Below are 21,031 nucleotides of genomic sequence, written 5' to 3' on the forward strand. Positions count from 1 at the left end.
TTGTTGGATGTTACTTATGAATAGAATAGTACAGGTAGTTAACTCATTTCAGTTTAGTATTAGAAAAGAATGGAGCAGAATATAACTAAGGAGGTATCAAGCAACAGGGTATATGTCACTAAAAATTCGAAATTGAGATTTCAATTGAATATTATTTTTCGTTTTCATCTCTATCGAATACAATACATAGTTCAAACAAGAAGAATACTTGTTTCTACATTTTACCACCTGAAAAAATGTAAGACTATTCATGGCTTTGGATTGATTGTTTTAACAAAAGAGACACTGATCAAAGCTTAAAACCCACTTTATTTTAAATTATAATTATATATATGTCTGTATTTTCATTAATTTCGATAGTGTCTGAAGAAGGATATGCTAGATATCCGAAACAGTTACAAATTATAATTTAAAATAAAGTGGGTTTTAAGCTTTGGTCAGTGTCTCTTTTGTGAAAAAATGTAGTTTGCATGTATGTAATCATATCATGGCCGTGGAGGTCTTTTTTTCATATTGCTATAAACTGTTTGGGGTGGACATGCATCTTTTGGAACGTAGCTCCTCAAATATAAATTGTACTACACCGACGTTCAGAGGAAAACATAACCAGCTTTCGAAATGATTCAACGTCATATATTGATTTTAATAAGTGTTCTCGGACTATCAGCAGATGAAGGTATTGATATCCGAAGTTTCGAATACAGATATCGCATTCATCTTCAGATATTGTAATGAAGAGACCGGAGATGTAAGCATGTATACAGTATATAGTGACTACTTAGTGATTATTCATAGCTGTGCCCCTAAATAGTCACTATTCCCTTCATTACAATACCTGAAGATGAATGCAATGTCTGTATTCGAAACATCTGATGTCAATACCTTCACCTGGCTGATAGCCCACTAACATTTATTAAAGTCACTCGCCCTCAATAATTCAATTCTTTCGTCATATACTTATGTGCATGTAAAACGTTAGTAAATGATCTGTTATACTTTTATAGTTAGTTGTAGAGTACTGGAATATTTTGTTTTACAATTATTTTGTGTATATGTATATATATGAAGCGCGTATTTAATTTTGAATAACTGTTAAGAAATTATTCAGGAAAGTTCAGGAATCACTACTTCAGAAAGGTTATTTAATGGTATATTTTTTTTGGATCAAAAGATCCAATATATTTCAATCAAAAATTTTCTTGTATGCCTTATATCTGGAAAACTGCATATAGTGTAGCCAAACCCAAATTATTACTTAACCCAGAATGATGTGCTTATTTCGTAGAAAATACGAAAACTCGATTTAGAGGCCGTTCAAAAATTTTGTGGCCCCTCATCTAAAAACTAATTATTGGCCACGATCGCAATCTTTTGATCCTTTTTTTATCATTCCTAAAATTCGTGATAAAAATGAAACATTACCTCTCTTCATACCCTTAAACTTTTCAGAAAACCAACAGAATTTTTGTTCCTTACTGTGCATAAATGTTAATAAGTGTATCGTCTACCACCTATTTAGATAATAAAGTTTAAATAAATTAAAGAAACATGCTTTCGCTTTCATTTTATCATGTCTCTGTTACAGAGTGATGTTATAAGCCCCAAAATACCTGGAAAAAGTTTAATAAATATTAGTACAGTGCAATATAACACATGCTCTTCAAAAAATATATAAATAAATAAAAAAAATAAGCAATGTAAAGTTAGGTTGCTTTGCGTTTCAGTTTACTGTACCAATAACATCACGACACATTTCCTTTGGTCCCTGGCGAAGCGTAGTTGTGGGCGTATATGGTGAGGGCGGTGCTGCTGGACGACGGCTCTGGGCCGAAAGACGCCGCTGCCCTCGGCGGACGGAATCTTGGGTCACAGCCCGGTTGAGTACAACATCGCCGCTGGCAGTGACGTGCAGGAAGCTGCCTTGATGGAACGTGTAACCTGTAAAACAAGGGTAAACTGGACTACCTGAATCATAAAGAAGTTCTCATAAAGTGTTGATACTAACAGTAATTACTTGGTCAAGTACAATGTTGGGTACTAATACTTTGTATTTGTATCTTTAAAAAAAAAAATTCTTGACACACTATTTCTTTTTTTTAACAATCCACATTTCTTTTCGACACGCTTGTAATACAATATATTTATGCTAGCTCAAAGAAAAGGATCAAAATTAATGAAATCTTTGAGTTTAACGTCCCACGATTATGCCATTTTGGCTAAGGGAGATGACGATTAAAGCAATTGATGGAATAATTGGTGGAATGAGAAAGTGGGAGGAAACGGGAGTACTCCGGGAAAACCCACAGACATGATGTTGTCCACCACAAACTTACTTTACCGGAAATCGAATCAGGGATCCCACGCACTAGAGGTAAACGCTCTACCACTGAGCCACCGTGCCTCTATCAAAATCAATGGCTCTTCAATTACACACTAGGAGATGAAACAGACGAAAATGATGAAGTAGAGGCATCCTCAAAAGGATGACAGACTCAAATTATTTTTTTATCATAAAAATCATACAGTACAATTTCTTCTTTCATTTTCCGGCCTATAGAAATTAACGAAATCATTACGTATTTCTGTCAATACTTTCGACATATTTTTTGCCCCTCCTGGTGTCCAACGAAACGTACAACATACGGAAGTTATAATGTTGTATTGTACATCATGCACCTATGATACATTATAATGAAAAAAGAGAATGTATTTCTTGTTTAACGTTCCCAAAGAAGAAGTTTTAAAAAGTAAACAGATCAAAAATAAGTAAGGAAAGGTAACTGTATGAAAATAAATGTAAAACATATGCCGGTATCTGTATGAAAATAAATATAAAACTAATGCCAGTTTGTGCGCGATAATAAACGTAAAACACACCGGTGTTCGTATAAAAATAAGTGTAAAATAAACACTGGTTTCTGTATGGAAATAAATGTAAAAATATGCCGGTATCTGCATGAAAATAAATGTAAAATATATGCTGGTATCATGGAAGTAAATGTAAAACATACGCCGGTATCTAAATGGAAAAATGGAAAACATATGCTGGTATCTAAATGAAAAAATGTAAAACGTGTGCCGGTATCTGCATGAAAATAAATTTAAAATATATGCTGGTATCATGGAAGTAAATATAAAACACATGCCGGTATCTAAATGGAAAAAATGTAAAACATATGCCGGTCACTAAATGAAAAAATGTAAAACATATGCCGGTATCTAAATGGAAAAATGTAAAACGTGCCGGTATCGTCAGGAAAATAAATGTAAAATATATGCTGGTATCATGGAAGTAAATGTAAAACATATGCCGGTATCTAAATGGCGATATCTGCATGGAAATACACGTAAAATAATGCCAGTACCTAATGAAAATAAATTAAAATATGTGCTGGTATCTGCATGGACACAAATGTAAAACTAGATTTCTACTTGCATTCCCTGCACAGGACGTGTATCGGGGACATGGAATTTGGCCTATCCACCCATGGAAATGATGATTTGTTGTGGTCAATGGAGGTGAGTCCTATCGAACCGGTACAATAAGTAAGTGAGTTACTTGGTCTTTCGCGAGTCAGGTATATATCCTGATTATCTTCAGGTGCAAGGCGGTGGAGTCATAAGGCATAAAGTGCTCACCATAGTAGACTCATGCGAAGTGCTCTAAGCTTACTGACATCATCTTAACTCCCACTCGAACCTATGTTCGAATATATTAAGAGTTTTGGTGTATTCACCAAGCAAAAAATGTACATTACTTCTTCCTCTGAGGATTTCTTGCTTTTTTTTCACAATATGAATATACATTTTAATAAAGTGTTATACTTATACTCAGTACTTGACCCAACACTGCTTATACAATATATACACATAAAAGTAAATAGACATATAGAAGTAGGTAAGAATATACAGTAATTTACAAGAAAATATATAGAGAAAGGAAGAACTGGATATTACTAAGAACTTGAACATTTCTACACAACTAACATGTACTAGCTAACATATACACAAACAAATTTCTAAGTTTGTTAAATTACTGTTGAAGCAAAGTTGTTTACTTTCATACAAACAGTTATTACATAAACTATTAACAAATAATTATATATCTTACAAGATTGCCAACATTTCTGAATTTGTTATAGTAAAACTCTATACGCAGGGATATTACAAGGAATTTAACTTTGGGTTGAGTCTTGCCTATAAAATTTATCAACTGATTACGTAGGAAACACTGGTATCTCTTTGGAAAGGGGGGGGGGGGGGAGGCATTGAAGTTCCCACGGAAAGATTTTTAAGTAATCTTCCGATCTAATCGGCAGCAAGATGTCATTTACTCAACTAAGCAATGTAAACGCAAAGCGGATGTTTTTATTTTCAATTGTAACAATTTATACAGGGTGTTTAAGAAATGTGACAATATTTTGGGAACACATCCTTACATGAAAATAAGAAAAAAAGTGCATATGGACTTGTGCTCAAAAGTGTGAAAACAAGTGAACGTTTAAAAGTTCATACCTCCACTACTATGGGGCCTATTGTAGTCGGGTCAAGACAGCACTAAGGAACTGGTATGTGAACTATCCAAATATCCATGTTTAAGAATGCTCCAGTATTTGCACACTAATTTTTTAGAGATGTAGGTGGAGAGTGATCAAGTACTCCCAAAGAGCCTCTCTAAAAAATGATTGTGCAAGTACCGGAGGTTCTGAAAGATGGATATTTGGATAGTTCACATACTAGTTCCTCAGTAATGTTTTGACCTGACTACGATCGGTTCTATAATAATGGAACTATGGACCTTCAAAGTTTTTTTTTCTTTATTCACATTTTTAGCATCCTATAACTACGAAATTGTGCACTTCCGACCACAGGTTCATATGAACGTTTTTTTTCTTTCTTATTTTGATGTGAGGGACCTGTTCCCAAAATATTGTGCCACATTTTTAACACCCTGTATATAGCGTACGTGGCACTGCTAAAACGAAACTCAGAAAGAATTTTGAAATGGGAACGACTACGGCATCTATTTAAATGTATTTTCCCAGCATTCGATTTGTGGGATCGAGGAAAAAAAAAACCTGTGGGAAACCTTTAGTCAGGACTTGAAACCTGGAACCTCTCGATTATAAAGCGATGATATTAAAAGTTTATCTACACCCCTTAAGTAGTTGAGGACAAGAAAAACTTTGCCATCATTAACTCAAAAACACGTTACTGGGAGCGTAGAATAGGAAGGGTCGGTTGACCTATTCACCAATAAATTTCCAATTTGACATAATAAAAAGAAATACGTTTCTTAGTGAGAAGAATTAATACCCTGTGTGTATATTGCTTAGTTAAAAATACAGTAGGCTTCACTTTTCTTCAGACAGCTAGGTCTATATTTCAGTATTCTGTGTGAATACTGAAATAGTGTGAATACTTCTAGCCCACTTACCGTAGAATTATGGTCAGTTTCTTTTCCCTGTAACTCAAAAGGGGCTATGGTTATGGTTGCCAGACGTCCCGGTTTTCAATGAAAGAATTAATTGTCCCGAAAAAGGCTTTCGGAACGCCTATATGCCCCGGTTTTCGTTCTTCAGATTAAAAAAAAAAAAAAAAAAAAAATCAACTTGTAAGAACTAGTCGAACGGAAGGTTTTCGGAACATTTGTGTAGACAATTAATTTTACTAAATAAAAAAGGAGTTTGAAAATCACAACCATTCTTTCGTTCTATGGGTTGTTTAGCTTTTAGAGGGGAAAAGAGAGATTTAAAACAATATTCAAGAGAGGGCATATTATGGTAATAATTTCTTGAATATCACTTTCAATAGAATACAACGTCTTTTTCTCGGTGATAGGCTTTAACTACTAGTTATTTTATACTTCAATCGCAGCGTAGAACTGCTTCAACAATTGTGATACTGCTCTCAGTCGCTGCAGGCTAACTGCATTTAAACTGTTTACTTCGTAGCAGTTAAACACATGAAGGTGTCTTGTTTAATGTTGATACTGGATTTTTTTCTGCCAAACTTTTAGAGAACCTGCGTAAGTCTTGAAAGAGATTTATTTTTTGTTTATCGTTCTGAATTTAGCGTTTTTTTTTTCTAAATGCTGAATTTGCATTTGTTTTAGGGTGGTGTTTCTGACTCAGGTGGTGCAACAAAGTAAAAAAGTTGCTTTTCAACCATAAATCGGAGAGTGTGTCGTAAATTAGCGTAATATTTAGGACCTCTCAGACACAACAAATTTGAATTCGGAATAATTGTTGCCATTCAGCTCTTCTTATGTTACATTTTCACATTCTTTATACATCCCTTGTGGGGCTTCATTTGTGTTAAATGTGTGTGTGTAGAATGAACTAGAAAATTGTGAGTAGTAACCTCGAAAAGACAGGTAATTAATTGACTCTGACCAAATGAGTCGGAACCCTGATTTTATATATAAAGCCTGAAATTGGTGTCCCGGTTTTTCGTTTACAAAATCTGGCAACCCTAGCTATGGCAAACTGGAAATTAAGAGCTGGAGTACATGAATAGGTTGAAAATTAGAATTAGAGATACCACGTATGCAACTACCTAATAAAAATTATGGCTTAATTATATAGCTAATCACTTACGCATGTCAACTAATATTCCCCCGCAATGAAGGATTTAAAAATCTGCAGACATCGCGTCGCTAATTTTGTGTTTGATTCCTCCAGTTATGTCATTTCGTTCCTACTTTAGCATTCTAACATTAATTTGCATTTATTTTAATTATTTATTAGTGATAACAGAACAGAAGCTTCTTCACTTGTATTAGAATTGACAGACTACAATATGTTCTAAAGAGTTGGCAATCTTTAATAATTAAAATTGTGTCTCTATAAATGACATTTCGCAACCTCAGCCAGTAACAATAACTAAATTAAGTTAGTGATTATCGTCCGAAACGTCATTCAAAAGAACTAAACCAGAAGAACATTATTTCCCGATGGTAATTACTTTCTAAAACAGTTCACAACTAATCTCCTATCTATCAACACATAAAAAACAAACACTCTACAACATGCAACAAGCAATAGACATAAATATCAACATATGTACATTAAGCTTTAAATTACGTGAAAATCGCACAAAAGCTTGCAATAAATTCTAGTTAATTGTCAATGAGAGACAAACATAAAGATGACAGACAATTAAGAGATTATATATTTATTATTATTATTATTATTATTATTATTATTATTATTATTATTATTATTATTATTATTATTATTATTATTATTATTATTATTATTATTATTATTATTATTTTAAGTTAAATTATTTTCGATGTGGGACCCAAGTTTGACTTCCAATAGAAGTACACATGATTGGAATCTCACATAAGCTGTAGATACAAATCTCACAAAGCCCGACTCGTTTAGATGATGACAAGCTCGTTAGTTAAAACACCGTTACGTCCCGAACAAATTAACACACACACACATATATATATATATATATATATATTATATGGTGTTTTAAAACAACACCAACAACGTTTGGGAGGTGATTCCTGACACCAAGGTAAGACAAAAAAGTATAGACCAACGTGGGTGCACAAATGCTTCCTTTCGAAGTTATGGACTGCCGAAAACATGAAAAAATGAACTTTAAAGGTCCATAGCTCCAAAACTATGGGACATACCGTAGTCGGGTCAAGACTTCACCTAGGAACAAATATATGCCCTATCCAAAAATCCATGTTTCAGAATCCTAAGGTACTTACGCAACAATGTTTATAGAAGGAGTTTGGCTACGGGCATGTAATTTGAAGTACTCACCAACTACATCTATAAAAATTGTTGCGTAGGTACCTTAGGATTCTGAAACATGGATATTTGGATAGGCCACATATTACTTCCTGAGTGAAATCTTGACCCGACTATGGTAGGTCCCACAGTATTGGAGCTATGGACCTTAGCACCTCCACAGTCAGAAGCTATGATACATTTTCTACCGGATAAATTCAACAATATGTTGTAGACTTCTGTTATAGAGCTGATTTTTTTCATTTTCCCCTGTAACTCCTAAAGAAAGCATTTGTGCACCTAGGTTGGTCAATACTTTTTGTATCTTGGTGTCAGGAATCATCTCCCAAATGTTGTGGGTGTTGTTTTGAAACACCCTATATATATATATATATATATATATATATATATATATATATATATATATATATATATATATATATATATATATTTTTACAGTACTTTAAAAGAAATTAATTTCGACAGAAGTATTCTAGCAGTCCAGTTTTGTTCTTCATTTATAGTCTGACTCGATATTTGTCAGTTCGAATTATTTAAGTATATCTTACAAAGTAATAAACGGATGATTATATACATTGCATTTTAAAATAATTTTATATTGCATCAAGATTTATTTGTTGGCATAAACTTTTGTCACTTAAAAATATCATAATATAAAATAAATGTGAATGATTTTAAATAAAAAAACATACTAGTTGTTAAATCTCATTTGTCTTTTGGTTAATTTATTCCGATATTATGTGTTAATTTATTCTGATGTTATGTGTTAATACATTCTGATGTTATGTGTTAATTTATTCTGACGTTACGTGTTAATTTATTCTGAAGTTATGTATTAATATATTCTGATGTTATGTGTTAATTTATCCTGATGTTATGTATTAATTTATCTTGATGTTATGTGTTAATATGTTCTGATGTTATGTGTTAATTTATCCTGATGTTATGTATTAATTTATCTTGATGTTATATGTTAATATGTTCTGATGTTATGTGTTAATTTATCCTGATGTTATGTATTAATTTATCTTGATGTTATGTGTTAATATATTCTGATGTTATGTGTTAATTTACTCCGATGTTATGTATTAATATATTCTGATATTATGTGTTAATTTATTCTGATGTTATGTATTAATTTATTCTGATGTTATGTGTTAATTTGTCCTGATGTTATGTATTAATTTATCCTGATTTTGTGTGTTAATTTATTCTGATGTTATGTGTATCATCTCAGAAGATTTACTGAATAATCAGCGCTTATTATTAAGTGATTCAATCAACAATTTATATCATGTAGCAACATCTCTCATCTAAGCAATTATGCTTTACTTCCGTCTCTTTTAACCTAAAGGATATCAACGTGAGACGTAAAACTAAAACTTCTATTCTTTTTCATGTGTGCCTTACTGTACTCCAAGGTCACAAATGTGTTCTACTTGAATTTGGAAGACCTCAATTCTTGTTTCAGAAATACTACCCTTATCACGGAGATTTCGGCTAAAATAATTAAAGCATCCTTCTTTCTGGTTGCAAATCTCTCACTAAACACATTATAAAATTGGTTCTAATATAGAACCTTGAGGAACACCTTGAATAACAAAAAATAACAAGGTAGCTTTGTTATTATTACTATTATACTGTTAGATCCAAAACTAAAGTAGTACAGAGAGGTGTTTTATAAGACTACTCTGTTATAAAATGAAACAGGATTATTGTTCACATGATTACGAATACTTTTGTTAAGTTATTAGAAACTAAAATTTTTACTGGAAAGAAGAAAATTTATTGATAAATCCTTTACTCAAATGGTGTTGGAGAATAAATGTTGTAGTGAACATTGCGTAAATAATATAGGAGCAAGAGCACTGAATTATAATGTAAGGAATAGATTGAAAAATGAAATGAAATCTTTAAGTTTAACGTCCCACGATTATGCCGGTTAGGCTAAAGGAGACGGTGATAATGAGAAACGAGTGAAATGGTGGAATGAAGAAAGTGGGAGGAAACGGGAGAACCCCGAGAAAACCCACGAGCACGATGTTTGTCCACCACAAAGTTCACACGGCGCGAGCTGGGATCGAACCAGGGACCCCAAGCACCGGAGGTGAACGCTCTACCACTGAGCCACCGCGCCCCCGGAATAGATTGACATTGATTGCACTAAATTCAAAATGTGAAATACTCAGAAGAATGATAAAGTCTTACAATAATTTTAACTGAATACATGTAAAAAAAAAAAAATAAAATAAAATAAAAAAAGTAACGGTGTATTTGTCATAGATTAAATTGTTTTATTTCTATGACAAGGGGTCTATTTGTCAAATCTTGATTTTACTGTCATTATGTATGTCCAATATATTCTAACCAATCTTGATTTTACTGTCATTATGTATGTTCAGTATAGTCTAACCAATCTTCATTTTACTGTCTTTATGCATGTTCAGTATATTCTAACCAATCTTGATTTTACTGTCTTTATGCATGTTCAGTATATTCTAACCAATCTTGATTTTACTGTCATTATGTATGTTCAGTATATTTTAACCAATCTTGATTTTAATGTCATTATATATGTTTAGTATATTTTAACCAATCTTTTATGTTAGATATATGATAATAAAGTGATCTCGATTTTTTGTCTATTGGATGTGTAATTTTAAGCAAGGTTGGTTAATTATTTTAATTGAAGGTTAAATAAAACTTTAATTTACATTATTTTGAAAAGAGCATATTATGAAATTTACAGTTTTAATTTTAATCTTGTTTTATAAATCAGGTTGAACTTTGAAAATTTGAAAATTTTAACCTTCTGACACGGGCCTTAACCTCCTTAGTTGGCAATGATCTTATGTTCATTATGTACTATAATATGTTCTGGCCTATTGTAAATGATTGTATAATAAAATCTTTCAGTTTTACGTCCCATGGTTATGCCGGTGATGATGAGAGACGAGTGAAATGGTGGAATGAAGAAAGTGGGAGGAAACGGGAGAACCCCGAGAAAACCCACGAGCACGGTGTTTGTCCACCACAAAGATTGTATAATAATTTTAAGGAAGCGCTATATTTCGACCTAAGAGCTTTTCGAAGCCACTAAACTAAAGTTATTATTATTATTATTATTATTATTATTATTATTATTATTATTATTATTATTATTATTATTATTATTATTATTATTATTATTATTATTATGTTAGAAAATTAGCAGAAAAAGCGAAAATAGTTGGTAGAAGCGCTAAGGATAAAACCTAAACGTCTATTTTATAACACATGCTGCAACACAGGACATCAAAATAAGAGGAACGATACCAATACTACAAGCTGTCTTTCAGTACAGAAATGCTAATACTATTATGTACATATAAATATTTATGCTAATAGAGTAATGTTTAAAAAGGAAAAAAAAAAAAAAAACAGTTGGAAATAAGTATCCTTTATCCTTGACCAAATACTCCAAGAAGAGGTGTGGTTTCTGATTAACCTAACTCCACAGACTAACCTGATAGAGTAGTATCGTGCATATTAAAAGGAATTCACCAAGCTAAATCTGATATATTTGCTTGAGCGTTTGTGGTTATTAAAGCATAATATTAAAACTCAGCAGTGCTATTTATTGCTAAGCAGCAGTTGAAATTATTCTGAATTTTAAAGTTGCTGAACCTCTAATAAACCCAAGTTCTAGATTTAATAGTGTGTTCCTTACGTCAAACTTCTAATTACAGGAAATAATGTCCTGTGCATAATAATAATAAACAGCACTGCTAAATTTTACTATTATTCTATAATTTTTAAAATATTTTGGAGAACTGGTTATGGCGCCTGAACCGCTAAAACTATAATTCTTAACATAGCTTGAGACTTACCTCCTATTAAGAGATAACAGATTCCATTTAATATGATCCCTACAGCACCAACAATAATCACAGGGATTGGATGGTGCATCTCGTCCTGATGGCCAATATGGAAGAGTGTCTGGACGGCTTCCACCAGGAGAGAGAAACAGAGAGAGGCGAGGAATATGGTCCCAATGAGCATCACCAATACATCGATTCGAGCCCACCCGAACGTGTTCTTCAAGCTGCGTTCCGATTTGCTATCCTGAAAAAGAACACAATGAGATTACTAAACTATATAACGACTTGTTTCTTTCTTTCTTGACATTTTTTTTTAAGATTCAGAGTTGCCAGACATCATATGGTCAGGGAAACAGTCCAAAGTTTGACGATGCAGTAGAGTTCCTACAACTTAGCATTCGATAACCCCGCAATCTGGATAACTCGGCCAAACCCTAGTAGGGCGAAAAAAAAACCTCGCGGAGACCCATTCAAGGTCATTGCCGGGTATTTTTCTGAGCTCTGTCTTATCAAGTAAATTACTGTACAATGTATATTCATTAATTTTCATTTTCATATATAGTAAAGGCTCTATGCCTTCATAAAGTACGTACTTTTCCTTTGTTTAAGAGTAATTGGACAGTTTATTCTCTTTTGTATTCTCAAGCAAACAATACATACAAGTACCGTACTATATTCGTACTTATTCTTTTTTTTTAACCCCATTCCTGATAACCCGGCATTTTCTCAAACTTGGCCACCCTTCGGTCCATATTAGGACAAGCTTTCTGACTCTACTGTAATACTTCTCGTCCTAAGCAAATATTGAATAACCCGCGTTTTGAAAAAATATTACTAAAGAAGTCTCTTTAATGTTTCTAAACAAACATTTTAAATAATACAATAATGTATGCATTTTAATGTACTAATTTATATAAAAGAGCAACTATTTTTATGTACTTGCAAACAAAAATAAAGAAAGAAACAAAAAGGGAAAACGAAATAAAGAAAAAAAAGAAAACTTATAGATAACCAAGTATACGAATCCTTCTTCAACAGGTTGCCCCGCGTAGCGTAGTCGCTAACGCTCCCGGGTTCGACTCCCGGTGGGGGCACTCGGTCGAAAAAGTGTACAAAGCTTTTTCAGGCCGGCCATCCTGAATAAGGTTTTTCTGGGTTTTCCTCATTCACACCAGGTAAATACCGGGATGGTACCTAACTTATAGGTCCCAGGCCGCCTCCTTCCTTCCCCAATCCTTTCTTCCTTTCCTTTCCTCGGATAGTGTGCTCGCCGAGGGACATCATCCCTCAAACGGAAGGGCTAAATGTCCTTAGATGCCGAAAGCCCAGAAATCTAAAATCCTCATCCTCCTCCTTCAACAGGAACAAAGACCTTAAACTTAACCTGGATAAAGGTAGTTTAGACAAGCAATGGGACTACAACGTAACTTAGAGAAATAGGAAAATATATTGTATCTACTGTTACTGCATCAAAATTTCCAGAGTATACAAGTTAGTAAAATCGCAAAAAATCCACCTAGTTCAATGTGAATAGATACGTGATAACTGTTGTTTCAAGAAAGGAATAAGGCGGCCACCATACGATCATAGTCAAGTGTTCTGTGTACATATAGTCACTAGTGCAGAAGTCATCATCATTTTACCCGTATATAAGAGCAATAACATGTATATATAGCGGGTTACGAAGTAATCCAGATAAAAGTCCCGCTGAAAAAAGAAGAAGAAGAAGAAGAAGAAGCAAACTTTAAGGTTTGTGAACTATTGCAGCAAAATAAAATTCCATGACGCATCACACAGTAACAACATGTGGTCTTTTATAAAGATTTTCAAATGGAAATTCCTATAAGGTTTTTTCCTGTTTTTTCTTTCTTTTTCTTCAGCAGTGAAACATAGCATGGCTGCAGTTAAGACTGCTTATCAAAGTTAGTTTTCGTCTAAGTATTCCACTTACAACGCATTTATAGATAACGTATTTTCACACATGAATTTAAAATTATTTGATATGAAACACAGTCGTAATATTAATCTAATAGCACCGTCTATTTTAATCACCATGATTATTGTAAATAGTCAAAGTTTTCTGCAGGAAATAACACGCACCAGTGTCCTATGTGCTCCACGTGAAGGAGTTTGGTTTGTATGACGTGAAGGTATATGGAAACCAAAAGTAGTAGAAGATTTCTATTACGTTTGGTTTTAGTAGGGAGATTGGAATAGAGATGGGATATATACTTGAGACGCTTAATTAGTTGCGGTAGATTGTATGGACAATTTCAAAAGTGCATTACCACCTGCAATTCTCCTTTCCTCCAATAGTAGGCAACCCAAAAAACACGGTCGTTGAGATGGTTGAGAATTAGAAAGGCGTTGGACCGAACCAGAAAACAGCTTCTCGCTATCTATTACCATTTCTATTCTATAGCGATCAACGTTAAAAATGGCAATGGTTGATTTTTGCCACTTCTGATTTGAAAAGACGGTTAAGAGAAAAGATGGTTCCTATACTTACAAGTTAGAACCAGGGCCGGCTCTGCCATATGTGCAACATGTGCATTTACCCGGGATGGCAAGTTTCGAGAAGCAGCAAAATCTGTCATATCATTTACAATAAATATTTCTTGTTGGAAACAGACTTCATAATGATAGTAGTAAGCTGGTGTTCTGTTTGAATACTACGTTCATAAATCATGTTTAGGCCGTATTAGTTTAAGGCCACACGGACAGTGTTAAAGCAAATGGTGAAACAAATCCCATTGCCTGATTGTTGTCAAATACAAGAACTCAATTTCTTGAACGCTTGTTCCATTTAGTTAGTTATCACAGTTTTGATATGAAGACTAGTTTTGTTTTTGTTACAACCAAGTTATCACTGAAGGTGAAAACAAGTTTTAAAAAATAACAGATGTACAAGGAAAATCAAGAAATAAAGATAAAAGAGCTAGTTACACTTGAATTGTAAACTGATATATTTCAAATTGAAACTCGATATTGAGTCCTATAAAATCAAACTGTTATTTAAAGAAAAAAAGACACAACGAAATTGTATTTGTAGTATTTAGGCCTTTCTGAGTGCGAGTGCACTTTCTGTCCCCTTCATTGTTTATGATAGTCTAGCACACTTAAAATTGTGGGTTTTAAGATTTGTTCTTTCTAGAGAAAGGGGGAGGGAAATTGTACCATTGCACGGGATGGCAAATTGCCTAGGACCAGCCCTGCTTAGAACGCAAAATTAATTTTAAAAAAACGCTTCTGACCATTTCTTATCGTTTCTCCACTTCATAGATAAAATATTGAAACAGGAAGTTATAGCGAATGATTTTATCATTTCCGGATTTAGTAGAAAATTAAGGATGGATGTGAAATATATTCTTGGGACGTTTAATCGATTGGAGGAAACCATTATTTATTATCGTTTTTGCTCTATAGTGATCAATAGAGAACCCACATTATGCTTTATTTTTGGTTTAATTATGCTTTATTTTTTTCCAAATTATGCTTCATTATGCTTTATTGTTAATTTCAATCATTGTTTTACATTAATCGTGTATAATGTACATTCTAAATATCTTGATGTGTTTATTAATATTTTATGCAACCAGTTTCTTTCATATTTAATAAACTTTCTACTTAATACAATGTAAAGAGATATGCTTTACTTGAGTAACTTTTTTGTCACTTGTTTGATCCTTACAATGGCGCCGACTTTTCAAAAATTATGTGAGTGCACATAAATGGCGGGACGTGTTATATTTTCAGAAGAGTCTCCATGTTTTTTTGATTGATTTCCTTGTAGTTAAAACGTTTTAGGAACACCTCATAAAGTGTTGTGGTGTGATACAGTAAAATATATCGGTAGTATAAGGATATAAGTTGGGCTACTCTAGCTCAGTCGGTAACACGCCTGACTTAAGCGTAAGAAAAACGAGTTCAAACTCGGATCCAAGCTAAAAACCTTGTAAGTGCGCCGCACCCACAAGATTATTTGTGTGGGTGCTGGAGCCCTGGAGCACCCACGTAGTCGGCGCGCGTGGCTCCTTAGAGGTGCATATATACAGAAAGGAAAAGTAAAAAATACCACCAAAATGTATAGGAAGTGCTCAAGTTCAAGAGGTACACATAACAATATAGTATGGAGTTCTGGTGTACTATTCATTGTTGGCGGAAAGTTTTCTTCTTCTTTTCCTTTTTTCTTTTCTTTGCATTAAAAGATTACGTCGAAATAAAAATAAGCTTTTCATTGTTGCATAGTTACGTTCTCAATTATTTTGCGTTGTAAATATTGGTTTTAAAAATATTAATACAGTATGTTAAACTTGCAGTTAAACAGAATTTTCCCAGAATTGTTCTAATAGAATTTTCCAAGAATTGTGCTATATATTTTAAATTATGCTTCATGCTTTATTTTCTAAAATTATGCTTTATTATACTTTTAAAATTTGTTTCTTCTGGACCCTTAGACAACCACAACCATGTTCAAGGTACCAACCATATGTGTAAATTGCTGTTATGCTTTTTATGCTTTTGGGTTGCCCTAGTGATCAACATTAAAACCAGAAATGGTTGAATAAATGTATGTGTAATACAGGAAAATGCGTGAAAACACGAGAAAAAATAAAAAAAAACTGTTGGAATGTATAAAATTAAGGAATAGTTGAAGACCATAAATAAAGCTTTGAAAGAACTAGCCTCGCGTCAATGGTTGTTCCTGATCAAGAGGCATGCATACACTCCATTACGTAACTGGTGACCTTGAACTTGCTAGTAACATGAATTGACCTCCTTTTTCTATATTTGGTGAAGGGAGATCCCGTAAAGTAAACCGCAGCATATTCTCAACTGCATAACCTCCAGTTAAACATCGTATCACAAAAAAAAAAAAAAAAAAAAGTATATGCAGAAGATGCTGGTGTCTCCTAACGTGATAATATTCAACTATAAGTTGGTCACTATTGAAAAAGTGCACAATAAAAACCATAAGCAAGCAATTTTATTCCTTTTCTTCTTTTGAGTTGTGTCTACAAGCAGTGGTGGCGTACGGACGTTAAAAGTGGGGGGTGCGAAACATGATCTGAATATTTGTATAACAATGTTAATTTTCATGGTTGTTTCTAACACTTTGTTTGACGAAAGGTTGTATGACTAACAGGATACTATCTTTTTCAGTTAAAATACCGTATATCGTATTTCGTATTTTATTAAGTAAATTGACAAGAGCAACGCAAGTAGGTACTAGCCCTTTGCATCCTTAAGCAACAAAAGTGTAAGAAAGAGATTTGATTCCTTCCTCATGTAAGAATAATATTAATCATAGCAATGAATAATGAGGTTTGTTTTATAGACGTTATATTGAAACTGGAAATTAATGAACAACTTATATTTTTAATTTCGCAAAAAAGTACATTTTGTTGTGGGAGCTTCATAATTTTAAGCACGCTTTTGTGCTGTAGTTTTCTAAGGAACGTAATGAAATTGGACAAGCTTCATTCTCGAGTCATTACCTCCCAAGTGTTGGAAGTTGGTTGTTTCTCGTTTTATACTTTACTTCCTTCTTCTCCTCTTTCTTCTTCTTCTTATTTTGTAAATACCATATTACAATTTACGTCCTTGGTGCTTAATTCCTTAGATTCTCATGCCACTGCGTAAATTAGTTCCATATTAGCATGCATTTTACAGTAACAAAATTTTACAATTAGCACTGATTTCACTTTTATTAAAATGCTCATTAGTTTACTTCCCGCTCAATATTTTTCTAGCGTTGCTGAGTAATTACAGTACAAGAAAAATCCCTGTCAATTTCTACAAAAATTCCCTTTTATCCCTGTTCGACAAATTGACTAACTCTATGACCTATGGAACCCGGAGGTTTAATGCCGCGTTCACAAAATTTCTCCACTGACTTCTACCAGTGGCGGACTTGCCTATGGCGCCGCCCTAGGCACGATTTGGCCGGCCGCCCCTTTGTGTTTCGCGGGTACAGAAAACGTCTCGAACGTAATAGGCTATTTTTTTTAATTTTCCGTCATTGGCACACTTTTATTCATACCTTTATCCAAGAAAAGCATAGTGAAATAAATTGTTTTGAATTTTTATTAATACGTTTGAGTGAGAAACAAATTTTGAAATTTAGGTGTGAGTGAAAATGAATAAATTAATCATTGGACGCAATACCGTTCTTGGCAAAATTCGATTAAAATTTGCTTAGTCTATTATGTACTATATTTTAACGTAATATATTATGAAAATATTTATACCTTCCTTTCTCATTTGTTGGTGAATAAGATTCAACATAACAAGTTTTGTAAGTTTTATTTACTGCACTTAAGAAGTAATAGGTCTACTTTTTAAACACAAACAGGAGAAATTCACTTAAACTGTTATTTTTCCTTTTTGATATAGTAGTTTATAATGATAAAAATAGTGTAAAAAAATTATCATTAATATTATTTGTATGTGGAACATATAGTATTGTTTAATAGTTTTACTACCAAAACAAAACTGTTAAGTTAATATGAAAATATATTCTTACATTAAACGTTTCCGTCTTGCTTTCATAACAGAAAATTCTTCTATTAATTGATCAAATCTAAAAGGGGGCAGACTACTAAATATTTTTCAAAAGCTAACAATTTTTCTTTTGCCTGTTTTTCGTAAGTGAAAAGAGATAATGAAAGGTAACTTACCACGATAATAGATAATGTTATTCTACACCTGAAAATACGAATCGGAAGAATATCAGTGTTGCTATCCGTAGAAATGACAGTGTGACCAAAATTTGAATTACCTAAAAACCTTGGTTGAGGCTAGAAAAATAAACTCAACGGTAATTGATGACTTATCATGATATCTGTATTCCTTGTTAACTACTTTTTAAATATTATTTGTATTTATTTTGTAATAACTTATTTATTTTGTAAAAACTTATGTAAAATGTGTATATGATTAAATGTCTGAATATACATAAGAAATTATTCAGACAAGATATTTTGATCTGAATAATAACACGAATTCCTTGTTTTTAGTCGACATTTAATTTCTACGGGAATATGACTTTCGTCTGTTAATATTGATCCTAGATATTTGAAAGTATCCAATTCATCAAAAGTAGTATTTGATATTTTAACGCATCCATATTTTGAAGTATTAATTTGAGAAATTAATTTCAAAAAAATCCCACAAAATGGGATTTTCTCCACGGGTTGGCATCACTGGTTGACATGATATTTCATCAACTGTAATCAAGCAAAAAATACAAGCTGCGACTTCACATTATCCTTTTTCTTTTTTCATCATACGTTTCCTTGTGTTTTGACCGGGGATTGAAGGCACATCTGTTAAGTTGGCCTGGTATCTCGCCACTTCGGCACTAGGGGGGAAAAAACATTCAATCGTTACAGATAAAAAGGATAAATAAAGCTCACCGATTTTTTTGATTCCATTGGCCATTTGACGGAACATCCGGTCACTTTCTTCTCTTCGGCCTCTTCTTCCTGTTTAGATAACGTTCCATCAGCTGTCTGCCGCCTGTCCGCTTCCTCGGAGCTGCCATACTGTTAAGAAACATTCAGAAAAGTCCTTTTACAATCAAGTATACCATGTCTACCACATTAAAATGTTGAAAAGTAAAAATCAAAAAAATTTCAAGACAATCATAAGACCAAACATTTTAAATACCATTAGGTTAAAAATATATATTTCGTCGTCTGAGATTCAACACCGCGTATCCCCAATTTTGGCGAATTTGAGTTTTTGATACCATTAGAATCAGTATAGGATGGCGCACAATCTGGTTATGTAGTACACCTATATCACGATAAATGGCTCTATTATTCCCTCAAAGCAATACCGTTGTCAACCCAAGTATATTTGGAATATTTATTTTATTGGAAATTTGGAGTTAATCTAATCAGAAGCATATTTTATTAGGTAGAAATTAAATCTTGTTTAAATTCATGTAGACAAAGGTAAACATTACAACAGCATGTTGTATGCTATGTTTATGTTTATGTAATAATCCTGAAGACACGAGTCTGCAAATGAAGTAATGTTGTGATGACAAGAAAGAGAATTGATAAAATGTCATGTCATGAGTCTTTGTAAGAGTTTGTTAACAATCACAAATTTCGGATATGTCAAAACTATCAGACTTGCAGATGTAGGATTTCTGGAGATTTCGATCACTGGATGACAATGCAGAAACCACGAGGTTTCGACAACGAAATAGGACAACACAGAGATGTCATCAGATGATGCAGCGAATTTCGAAAACTGAAAAGAAGAATAAAAACCTTGTGAAGGATGGAACCAGGATCAGTCAAGGAGAAGTCGAAGATCAGTCGAGGATCAATCAGTCGGGGTTAGTTGAGGACTAGTCGTGATCAGTCGAGATCAGAGACTCGTTAAGTCCCTGATTCGCTTAGAACTCAAGTAACTAGAGAAGCACTAGATGGTGGTCCAGAGTTCGAGTCCTAGTCGTTGTTGAGAGACTACAATTCCACCAAAGCCACATTGTATGGAAGGAAGAGATGTCCATCATTCCAAGGAAGCAACGCACAACCATGAAGGTATGTGTTCCTATCTAGAACTGTTGCCAGTGATAAATAGCCAGAATCGTTAATGTTGTGATCTGATATAGTCTTGACATATCCATTTAATACACACTACGTACACTTGACATTAATAGTTTAGATTGAAAATACATGAGTTTTAACTTACGTAAAACTGATTTGTTATTTGCATTTATAACCTCTCGCTTATTATGTTAATTAATTAGACAATTCCTGGTCATTTCAGATAATGATCAGTGGACAACCTATCTGTGTCACAAAGCAAATCAATTCCCAGATAAGGCACGACACAGGGAGGTTGGCACCGTGTATAATGAGGCTGAAGCTAATTCTTGGACAATTTTTGTCTCTCCTGTAAAATGAGCGAAATGTTACTTACGCGGTATTTAATCTTAGACGAAGGGCCTCAATTCTAAAAATCACAGGGTAAACACACGCCATAGGGAGAGAAAAACAATGAAAAGATCATAGAACCAATACAGTAAAACTTGTCTTTAACGGACACTTTATTAAACGGAAATTGTATTACACGGACAACGGAAATCAAATTATGCCTCTTAATAGTATGCTATGAGAGGTTAGATATATTTTTTAACAAAACAGACAGTGATTTACAAACTGAAGCTAAAACAACGGATATGCATGCTTTAATTGAGAATTATACGAACAATCCGAAAGGAGAAGAGGAGATGGTGGACGAAGACAAATAAGGCATTGAGTTGTAAGAAGAGTGTAGGCTAAAGACGTATCAAGATTCTGTCAAAGTTTAAAGGAACTGCAGAATTTGCGTTACGTCGAAATGACACTGATATGCTTAGTGTGGTTTCTC

The 21,031-nt window shown here is 33.4% G+C and overlaps 1 protein-coding gene across 6 annotated transcripts in view; it reads right to left on the minus strand.

The window, feature by feature from the left end:
- The window catches only part of ZnT77C (Zinc transporter 77C), a 389,840-nt gene that overhangs the window by 33,880 nt on the left and 334,929 nt on the right, over positions 1–21,031 (minus strand). For 5 of the 6 annotated variants that reach the window (XM_081737767.1, XM_081737765.1, XM_081737766.1 and 2 more), the window contains 3 exons: positions 19,057–19,185; positions 11,648–11,882; positions 1,735–1,956 (listed from right to left, as the gene is read on the minus strand). In XM_081737767.1, the coding sequence (XP_081593893.1) occupies positions 1,735–1,956; positions 11,648–11,882; positions 19,057–19,185 (586 nt within the window). The remainder of the gene's footprint in view (positions 1–1,734; positions 1,957–11,647; positions 11,883–19,056; positions 19,186–21,031) is intronic. The other variant, XM_081737763.1, reaches the window with a different exon arrangement.

This window comes from Thermobia domestica, chromosome 14 (genome assembly GCF_964235325.1).
Source record: "Thermobia domestica chromosome 14, izTheDome1.hap1.1, whole genome shotgun sequence".
NCBI classification, from domain to species: Eukaryota; Metazoa; Arthropoda; class Insecta; order Zygentoma; family Lepismatidae; genus Thermobia; species Thermobia domestica.